Source organism: Leptonychotes weddellii, unplaced genomic scaffold (assembly GCF_054177405.1).
Source record: "Leptonychotes weddellii isolate Sample4059 unplaced genomic scaffold, ASM5417740v2 HiC_scaffold_5194, whole genome shotgun sequence".
Classification (NCBI taxonomy): domain Eukaryota; kingdom Metazoa; phylum Chordata; class Mammalia; order Carnivora; family Phocidae; genus Leptonychotes; species Leptonychotes weddellii.
Window position 1 is genome coordinate 1 of NW_028019529.1, and position 11,130 is coordinate 11,130.

At 41.6% G+C, this 11,130-nt stretch overlaps 1 protein-coding gene across 1 annotated transcript; it reads right to left on the reverse strand.

The window, feature by feature from the left end:
- Positions 1 to 2,002: 2,002 nt before the first annotated feature.
- LOC145719555 (putative E3 ubiquitin-protein ligase HERC6) lies at positions 2,003 to 8,576 on the reverse strand (the record flags this gene model as incomplete). The annotated part of the gene is made up of 5 exons (XM_081811035.1): positions 2,003 to 2,152; positions 3,464 to 3,600; positions 5,046 to 5,173; positions 6,426 to 6,523; positions 8,270 to 8,576. Coding segments are annotated over 5 exons (798 nt in total), but the record flags the coding sequence as incomplete, so codon positions are not given.
- Between the last annotated feature and the right edge of the window lie 2,554 nt (positions 8,577 to 11,130).

Genomic DNA, 11,130 nt, shown 5'->3' on the forward strand with positions numbered 1-11,130 from the left:
ACACTCTCTTCTTCGGTCATCATACACCTTTTTCTGATTCTCTTACTTTAAAGTGAAACTCCCAATCTAACATTCTTTGGTGCTGGAATGAGTTAAGACTTTGGGGGCTATTGGAACAGAATGAATGTATTTTGCATGCAAGAAGGACATGAATTTTATTGGTGGGGCGGGGTGGGAGGGAAGAATGTTATGGACTGAATGTGTTCCCCCCCAAATTCATATGTTGAAATTCTAATCCCCAGTGCAATGGCATTAAGAGGTGGGGCCTTTGGGAGGTGACTAGGTCTCATGAATGGGATTACTGCTCTCATGAGTGGGATTAGTGCCCTTATAAGAGACCCCAGAGAGCTCTCTTGCTCTTTCTGCCATATGAGGACACAGAAGAAGACAGCTATCTATAAACAAGGAAGCATGTCCTCACCAAACATTGAGTATGCTGGCCCCTTGATCCTGGACTTCCCAGACTCCAAAACTGTGAGAAGTACATTTCTGCTGTTCACAAGCCACCTAGTCTATAGTGTTTTGTTAGCAGGCAGAGCAGACTAAGACACTTACTTTAGAGCGGAACCCACTCCAACATTCTTTGAGGGCATTAGGATCTCCAATCCATTGACCCTATTGTTCGTTCATTATTCATCACCTCCTCATTTCAATATTGTTTTATCTCAGGGGATAAATAGGGAGGTGCAAGGAGAAGGAGAGAGCCAGGGGAATAGCCAGTTGGTGGAGCAGTCAGAACATACATATTTATTGATTAGGTTCACCATCCTATATGGGCATAGCTCATGGCATCCCAAAACAATCACAACAGTAACACTGAAGATCACTGATCACAGGTCACCATGACAAATATAGGAATAATGGAAAAATTTGAAATATTGCAAGAATTACCAAAATGTGACACAGAAACAAGAAGTGAGCAAATGCTGTTGGAAAAATGGTTCCCATAAATTTGTTCTCTGTAGGATTGCCACGAACCTTCAATTTGTAAAAAATGCACTAAATCATAGTGCAATATAATGAGGCATGCCTGTATACTTCTGTCTCCATACAAACATTTCAGAACCAACCCAGAAATATGAGAATAAAGTCCTCTCTGTCAATAGTTAGGAGGGTACTACAGTATGGTGGCTAATGGTATAAGCTTTGCAGCTGGATTGCCTGGGTTTGAATCTAGCCTTGCCACTTCTTAGCAGTGCAACTTTGGGTAAGTCTACTTCTCTGAGACTCAGTTTTTTCATCTGTAAAATGGGGGAAATAATACCAACTGGAGTTGACATGAGGACTAAATGTGTCAATAGACTTGGAGTATTTTAATTGGTACCTAACTCATGATGACTACAATTAATATTAATCACTGCTGTCATTATCATCAATATTACTTAATGATAAACAGTGTAGAAGCAATGAATTTAGGTTTGGGGGTCTCATCTTAAGAGATGTGAGGAGGAAGTGAAAATTACAGGATATTTTTTTAAATAGGTTATACCTCATTTTTTCAAAAAGATTTATTTACTCATTTGAGAGAGAGGAGTGTGCGAGCAAGTAGGGGGAGGGGTAGAGGAAGAGAATCTTTCAAGCAGACTCCCCACTGAGCATGGAGCCTAGTTGACACAGGGCCATCCCACAACCCATGAGATCAAGACCCAAACCTAAACCAGGAATCAGATGCCCAACCAACTGAGCCACCCAGGCAACCCGAAAATAACAGAATATTTTTTTTAAAAGATTCTATCTATTTATCTGACAGAGAGAGAGAGCACAAGCAGGGGGAGTGACAGAGGGAGAGGGAGAAGTAGGCTTCCTGCCGAGCAGGAAGGGATGCAGGGCTCTATCCCAGGACCCCAGGATCATGACCGGAGCTGAAGGCAGACACCCAACCAACCGAGCCACCCAGGTGCCCCTCAGAATTATTTTTTAAGAAGCATTCTAACAGAGGATCTTCTTAGTAAAAAATTTGAATATATACAAATGATACAATGTTTGAAACACTGCTCTGAAATCTAGACAGAAAAAAATGATTTTTATTTGTTTTTGTTTTTTTTAAGAATATTTTTAAAAGAAACAGAAAGTATAATAGATACCTGATAAGTTGTCACAAAACTGGCATGTGTTCCAGCAAAAATATGTTTGACTTGAAAATCCGCAAGGTCTAAAAGAAAGTATAAATCCATGCTTATTGTTTTTAGAAGTAAAAAAATAAATCTTTTGTTATAAACCTAAAACTGCTCTAAAAACATAGTCTTAAAAAAACCCTGATATATTGGGGTGCCTGGGTGGCTCAGTCAGTTAAGTGTCTGACTCTGATTTTAGCTCAGGTCACAATCCCAGGGTCGTGGGATTTAGCCCCACGTTGGGCTTTGCAGAAGCATAGAGTCTGCTTGTCCCTCTCCCTCTGCTTCCCCCCGACCCGTGCTCTTGTGCATGCTCTCTCTCTCTCTAAAACAGATAAAATCTTTAAAACAAAATCTGATAGGGCGCCTGGGTGGCTCAGTTGGTTAAGCGACTGCCTTCGGCTCAGGTCATGATCCTGGAGTCCCGGGATCGAGTCCCTCATCGGGCTCCCTGCTCGGCAGGGAGCCTACTTCTGCCTCTGACCCTCCCCCCTCTCATGTGCTCTCTCTCTCTCATTCTCTCTGTCTCAAATAAATAAATAAAATCTTTTTTTTTTTTTAAAGATTTTATTTATTTATTTGACAGAGAGAGACACAGCGAGAGAGGGAACACAAGCAGGGGGAGTGGGAGAGGGTGAAGCAGGCTTCCGGTGGAGCAGGGAGCCCGATGTGGGGCTCGAACCCGACGCTGGGATCATGACCTAAGCCGAAGGCAGACGCCCAACGACTGAGCCACCCAGGCGCCCCAAATAAATAAAATCTTTAAAACAAAACAAAATCTGATATATTACCAAGCCAAATTTACTTATTTATTGGCAATTTATATTCTTCTAGATGAATTTTGACTACAAGCACCATAAAAGATTAATTTTGATCAGGTTACATGTTGTATATACTTAAAATTTAATTTTTCATGCACTTACATAATGAAACCAGGGTGATGTACTTTAGAAGAGGGTTTTTTTGTTTATGTTTTTTTATTTGATTTTAAGCAATCTCTACACCCAACATGGGGCTCAAACTCACAACCCTGAGATCAAGAGTCACACACTCCACCAACTGATCCTGCCAGGTGCCCGCCCCTACAAGAGGTTTGATTAAATATATAAAAGTGTATCTTTCTGATAGTTCATCGACTTGGGATCTTTTTCATATTACCCTAATCTTTAGGAAAAAAACCTCCAGGAATCATTACATAAGAAAAGATGCATATTGTACAGATTTAAAAATAACAGTACAAAAAGAACCACAGTTCTATGTACTCTTGTGAAAAGAAGATAAGTAATATTTCTCCTCCAGTGGCATCAATAAAATAAAACAAAATCATAAATTAGTGGGACCACTCGTACCATCAGCAGAAATCAGGCAGGTAAAGTCAGCGTTCTCTGTCAGAGCCTCCGGATGAGTTGGTCTGCTTTTGCAACTTGGTCCGCGACCAAAAGACACTACCTTTCCAGTGGTGTAGACATATGCAAGGGTGTGGTAACTGCAAGAGACAGAATACAATGAAGATCAAAGTACTCACACTTTTTGAGAAAGATGACGTCTCCTAACACAAAATAACAGATTTATCTTATACTAAGTACTCAGATCCCTTATCATAATGTCAGGGTGAGAGGGTACCAAATGATGTGACTAAACAAATGGCAGGTGAATATTAACTTATTACTAACCTTAAAGATAGAACATTATCGATGGGTCTTTACTATGGTTTCTTTCATTTGTGTTTTTTTGTTTTGTTTTTTTATTTTATTTTGTTTATTTGTCAGAGGAAGAGAGAGAGCACAAGGAGGGGAAGCAGTGGGAGAGGGAGAAGCAGGCTTCCCGCGGAGCAGGGAGCCTGAAGCAGGGCTCGATCCCAGGTCCCTAGGACCATGACCTGAGCCGAAGGCAGCCACTTAACCGACTGAGCCACCCAGGCATCCTATACCATTTGTGTTTTAAATGTAAGCTTTGTTTTTTATGAATTGGGTAGATAATATTCAGTGTCCTCATAATTAGGTTATGCAAAACTCTGAATGCATATGCAAATACATATTATCTTCTATTTGCATGAGAATACTTTAAATCTTGTCTTATCAACTTAAGTAGGCAAACACCACTATTTTTATTTTATTATTTTTTAAGATTTTATTTATTTATTTGACAGAGAGAGACAGAGAACACAAGTAGGTGGAGTGGCAGGCAGAGGGAGAGGGAGAAGCAAACTCCCCACTGAGCAGGGAGCCCGATGTGGGGCTCAATCCCAGGACCCTGAGATCATGACCCGAGCCGAAGGCAGACGCTTAACCGACTGAGCCGCCCAGGCGCTCCTATTTTTATTTATTTATTTAAGAGAGAGAGAGAGAGAGCTCTAGTGTGCACACGAGCAGGGGCAGGTTAGAGGGGGAAGGAGAGGAGAGAGAGAATCTCAAGCAGACTCTGTGCTGAGTGCAGAGCCCGATATAGGCGGGGCTCAGTCCCAGGACCCTGAGATCATGACCTGAGCTGAAGTCAAGAGTCAGACACTTAACCAACTTAGCCACCCAGGTGCCCCACCACTATTTTTATCTTAAACCCTCCTCCCAACCCCCAGCACCTAGTAAGGTGGTCTATACACAGTAGACTTCCAATAAATTCTTATTAAATAAATGAAATGTCTAGAATAAATGAGAAAAAATAGACAACTTAAACTATATTTGAAAGAAGTAAATTTTCAGAAAGGAAAATGATCTATAAAAAGAGTAGTCACATATTTTGGGTTTTAAGGTTTGATAACATTGCTGAGGAGTCTTTTTTTTTTTTTTCTGATGAACAGCCAAGTTTACTGAACCATAGTACAAAGCTCCGGAAGAGGGAGGGGACCTGAGAGGGTTGCCCTAAGGAGTCATTTCGAAGTAATAAAATACAGCACTCTCTACTCACACTAAAAACAAAAAACTAGCCCCTTACCTTCCACAATCTATCTGTGAAACTAGGCCATCAATTCCTTCCATGAGTTGTGGACCTTCCTTCTCAGCAGTGGGGCTGTGTCCTAGCTGTCCATAGCTATTGCTTCCAAAAGTGAACACTTTCCCAGTCTGTTTGAAAAAGACAGAATCAGACGAATTTCAGATTTTAAAAAGTAACTAAAAACTTAAAGCTTAAGTATCAGAGAATTGTATGAGAGCACTATGTGAAATACAAGCTCTATATAAAGGGGAGGGGTCTTATATTTATTATTTCTAGTAATAAATGTAAGGGTTAACTCATTAAATGTGAGAAACCATTGGCATTCATTGTAGAATGAATGGATGGACAAATTAATTGGTTTAAGAGTAACACTAATATTTAAGTAGATGGTTGCTTTATTTCTTTGAGATCTCTGAAAATAATCTTTTCTCAAAAGATTTTTTTTTAGAGAGAGATAGAGTGAGTGTGAGGGGGGGAGTGGGTGAGGTGTCCTTGGGATTCTCTCTCTCCTTCTCCTGCTGCCCCTGCCCCCCACCCCCTCACTCATGTACATGCACACTCTCTCTCTAATAAAAAATAAATAAATAAATAAAATAATGCAAATTACTTTAGATATTTAGTTTTTATTCACTTTTTAGCTTATTTAAATAAAAAACATTTAAATTCAATTAATTAACATATAATGTAGTATTCGTTTCAGAGATAGAGGTCAGTGATTCATTTAGTTTTTAAATAAACATTTCAACCACACAAATAGTTTTCAAGTCTATTCCTTATGGCTATGGAGAGAATCCATCCCATTGGAACATACTATTTGGTCAGTACAAGAAGAGGAGGCAAACATTTACAAAGCGGGCTTGTAATTGTGCCAAGCAAGAAATGGAACAAAGTAGGTTCTAGTCTATAATTTGGGTTATTGAAACCTGTAAAAATTACTTTGTTGCTTCTACATTAATTTTCATCTGTATAACTACATTATGAATGAATAATTGCTAAAAGGATTAGCTCCTATATTAATCGTTTTTTAATTTTTTTTTAAGATTTAGTTTTAAGCAATCTCTACACCCAGCGTGGGGCTCAAATTTACAACCCCAAGATCAAGAGTTGCATGCTCTACCAACTGAGCCAAACAGGCACCCCGTTAATCTAATTTAGTGGGTATCTAAAAATATTTCTTAAAGCTGAAATTAGCTTCTGTTATAAGATCTTGAAAATTTCATGGTTTATATTTGGTTAATTTCTCCTCTTTAGATATTTGTACATTGAATGGATATGCTGAGATATTGATACACACATTGCTTTCAACAACAGTCAGTACATGTACCTTGTGGTAACATTTCTCAGGAATTCAAAAACAAATAGCAAAACATTTTAGATTACCTGGGTAAGCACTGCAGTATGCTCATAACCACAGCTGATATAAATCACACCTAGATTCTTCAGCGCACCAATTGAACGAGGCTTGGAGCTTTGCAGTACTGAAAGAAAGCAGAATCTCTAGAGTATAAGACTCAGATTTCATGAGTTTTCACATCTTTTAATATTTTTATCATCTTATAATTTGTTAGCATAATTTTTAAAATGAGCACTCAGAAGTATTATAAACAGAGGGAAGGCCCTGCTTTGGAAAAGAAAGAAAAACAGTCTTTTAGCAACTATTTCTGAAAACTATTAAATCTTCTGGAATGCCTAAGGCTATTCTCCTAGAAAGCTACGTTTGTTTTTTTTTTTTAAGATTTTATTTATTTATTTGGCAGAGAGAGACACAGCGAGAGAGGGAACACAAGCAGGGGGAGCGGGAGAAGGAGAAGCAGGCTTCCCGCTGAGCAGGGAGCCCGATGCGGGGCTCGATCCCAGGACCCTGGGACCATGACCTGAGCCGAAGGCAGACGCTTAACGACTGAGCCACCCAGGTGCCCCAGAAAGCTAAGTTTTAAGACCTTTATTCCCAATAATATTGCCATTATGTCATATTCATTTCTGTCACACAGTCGGTGTTCTGCAAGCGTGCAATAATAATTGAGAAAATAAGAGGACTTACTTCATGTTGACTGAGTTAAATGAGATGAGATCTAAGTACCGGCTGAATATCTGTTAGCCAGTCCTGTAAGGAACTGAACAGAGGAGGGAGGAGGGATAGGGCTCATGCGCTCATGGGGAAGGTTTCGCAGGGAGTTTAAGGATTATCAGACGAACTGATTGTTTCTCCTGCTAGCATCTTCTAATCCAATGTACAAGCTTGGCTGCACATTGGAATAACCTGTGGAACCTTTAGTAAAGACTGATGCCTGGCTTCCATCCCCAGACATTCTGATTTACTTGGTATGGGGTCTAACTTGGGTGCTGGGATTTTTAAATGCTCTTATGGCAGACAAAATAAGGGGCTTCAAAGCTGTCCGTGTCCTTCCCCAGAGGCTGTGGATATGTTAGGTTACTTGGCAAAGAGGAGTTAATGAAGCAGATGGAATTAAAGTTGCTAATCTGTTGACCTTAAAATAAGGAGGTTAGGGGCACCTGGGTGGCTCAGTCGGTTAAGTGTCTGTCTTCGGCTCAGGTCTTGGTGCCGGGGTCCTTGTATGGAGCCCCATGTCGGGCTCCTTGCTCAGCGGGGAGTCTTCTTCTCCCTCTCCCTCTGCCCCTCCCCACTGCTTGTGCTCTCTCATACTTGCTCTCTCTCAAATAAATAAAATCTTTAAAAAAATAAAATAAGGAGGTTAGCCTGGATTATCTGGGTGGGCCCAATGTAATTACAAGGGTTCTTTAACAAAAGAATCACTGTCAGAGTAATGTGACCTGAGGAAGACTTCACCAGCCATTGCTGACTTTGAAGAAGGGGGCTATGAGTCAAGGAATGCAGGTGGACTCTAGAAGGGGGAAAAGACAAGAAAGTGGTGCAAGGCCCATCCCCATCCCCTACCTGGCTGCCCTGAAGCCTCCAGAAAGGAACACAACCCTGCTGACACCTTGATTTTAGCCCCGTGAGACCTGAATCAAACTTCTGACCACCAGAACTATAAGATAATAAATTTATGTTGTTTTAAGTCACAAGTTTGTGGTAATATGTTATAGTGGCAATCAAAAATTAAGATGGCTCCCCAGGTGATTCTAATGTGTCACAAAGTTTGGGAATCACTGCTCTAATCGTCGAGAATCCCCTTTGCAGAGTTGGTCTTCCAACTGGAGAGAAAGAATGATTTACTGCAAGAAGAAGACTATCTCGTTACCTGGGACATTATTCTTGCGGAGGGCCAGCTGCCCTGCATTGTTGCTTCCCCAGCCAAAGGAAGCCCCAGAGAGAGACAGGGCAAAGCTGTGGACCCCGCCTGCAGCCACCTGAGTGAGGGGGATGCCGTCCAGGGACCTCACCCTCTGCGGGCTGGCTTGGGAGGGGCTCTCCTTCCCCAGGCCCAGCTGCCCATGGCTGTTACTTCCCCATGAAAACAGCTGGCCATCTATAAAAATAAAGCAGAGAAATCGAGAATTACAAACACACTGGAATACCAAATTCAAGTAGAAACTACCACCCTCATTCTAAAAGTCATTAATAACTAAAATAGGGATAAAGGAGGTTCGAGTATTCTGACTAAAAGCAAGGAGGATGGTCAAGAACACCTTCAAAAGTCCCTTCCAACAACATCCACTCCTCTTTCCCCTCCAGTTAAGGGCAACTCTGCTCTTCCAGCTGCTCAGACCAGAAATCTTGGAGTCATCCTTGACTCCCTTCTTTCTTTTACACCCTTTAGCCTAGCAAATCCTGAAGTCTCTATCTTTAAAATGTGTCTGGGATCTGACCACTTCTCACCCCACTGTTAACACCTTAGCCATCAAGCCACCATCACTTTTCTCCTGGAGGTTTACAACAGCCCCTCACTGGGCTCCCAGAGTCCATCTCTGTCTGTTTTCCAAAGAGCAGCCAGAGTGTTCTTTTAAAAAAAATAAGTCAGACTGAACCCTTTAGGAATTTGCTATCTTACTCAATAAAAGGCCAATTCTCACCAAGGCTCACAAGCCCCAGGTCACCAGGATTCACCACGACACGTCTCAGACCTTATCGCCCCCTTGCTCAGACCTTTCCAGGGACCCTGCTGTTCCTAAGCATACTGCTGAGCATGCTGCTACCTCATTAATGGCCTTTGCATCTAGATCATACCTCTGGATCATGGCCTTAGCATCATGTCCCCCTTCCTCCCTTCTTTTGGTCTCTGCTCACCTTATAACAGTTGCCCTAACATCCTTTATAAAAGAGAAAGATTCCTTTCCTCCACTCAAGTACTTGCTCCCATCCCCTTACCCGGCCTTACTTTTCTTCATACCCTTACCTCTGTTACATGACATAATTATTTGTCTATGTGTTTAAGGCTCACTTCCCTACACACCCCCCAGAATATAAGCTCCATGAAAGCAGAATCTTAGGTTTGTTCACTGCTATATCCTCTTTGCTGGAAACATCGGCACTGAAAAAATATTTGTGGAATGACTCTATGGGAGTAAAAGACCACCGACATTTTATGTTGAATTTGACCAGAGATGGATAATTTACATGAGGTCAAAAATCAAGATCTACTAATGCTTCATTGTTTACCCAGAAAAATGCTAACATAGCTCAGATTTTTATGTTTATTATAACTGATTTTTCTTTTTTAACTCTTCTAAAGTTATTTCTACCACTGAAAAGTATTTCTGGGGCGTCTGGGTGGCTCAGATGGTTAAGCGCCTGCCTTGGGCTCAGGTCTTGGGATCGAGCCTAGCATCGGGCTCCCTGTTTGGCGGGGAGCCTGCTTCTCCCTCTCCTTCTACTACTCCCCCCGCTTGTGCTCTCTCGCTCTCTCTGTCAAATAAATAAATAAAATCTTTAAAAAAAAAAAGTATTTCTGAGGGCCCACTGCACAATGTCAAACTCATATGAAGGTCTATGAGAACTCACAGTTCACCATAGCAAATGTACTGGGTATCTGGGCTCCATATAACCTTCAGTCCATACCAATATAAAGACAAATCAATACCCTGGGGAAATAATTCAAGCTCTTTCAATAATTAAGAAGAAGGAAAGCAAGGAAGGAAGAAAGACTAATATTTCTTTTTTTTTTTTAAAGATTTTATTTATTTATTTGAGAGAGAGAATGAGAGACAGAGAGCACGAGAGGGAAGAGGGTCAGAGGGAGAAGCAGACTCCCCGCCGAGCAGGGAGCCCAATGCGGGACTCGATCCCGGGACTCCAGGATCATGACCTGAGCCGAAGGCAGTCGCTTAACCAACTGAGCCACCCAGGCGCCTGAAAGACTAATATTTCTTGTACCCCGGGCATCTGCTATGGATTGTACAGGCTATAACAGGATATATTGCGTTCCTTCTTTCACTGAATCTTCTAAACACCCCATAAGTACTCCTACAGATGAGAAAATCATCAGGTTAAATAACTTGCCCTAGATCAAATCTCTGGAAATGGTAGGACGGAATTATACGATAGCCACAGGATTATGCTATGGTCTCATGGACTGCGTGGCACAGTAGTTGAGTGCTTAGGGTTGGGATGTAAACAGGTATAGATTCAAATCTCACTTCTATTTCTTAGTGTGTGACCTTAGGCAGATCACGGAAAGTCTCTGAGCCTAAATTTCCTCATTTCTAAAGTGAGGATACAAATAATGCGCAGCTTCTGTGTTTGTTAAGTGATTTCATGAGATTACAGGCGTAAAGCATCTCACATGGTAGTTGGTGCACGGAAGGCAACCAGGAAATGTCCGGAATCCCTGTGGCACAGCGGCCATTATGCATATGACATCACCTGGGGGACATGTAAATGTTACGTGTCCCTGGAAGGCACTCACAATATGCCATCCCAAAATATGCCACTCTGGCATAAGAATTATTTTGTTTTTGTTTTTGTTTTTTTTTTTAAAGGTTTTATTTATTTATTTGACAGAGAGAGAGAGATAGTGAGAGCAGGAATACAAGCAGGGGGAGTGGGAGAGGGAGAAGCAGGCTTCCCGCCGAGCAGGGAGCCCAATGTGGGACTCGATCCCAGGACCCTGGGATCATGACCTGAGCTGAAGGCAGACGCTTAACGACTGAGCCACCCAGGCGC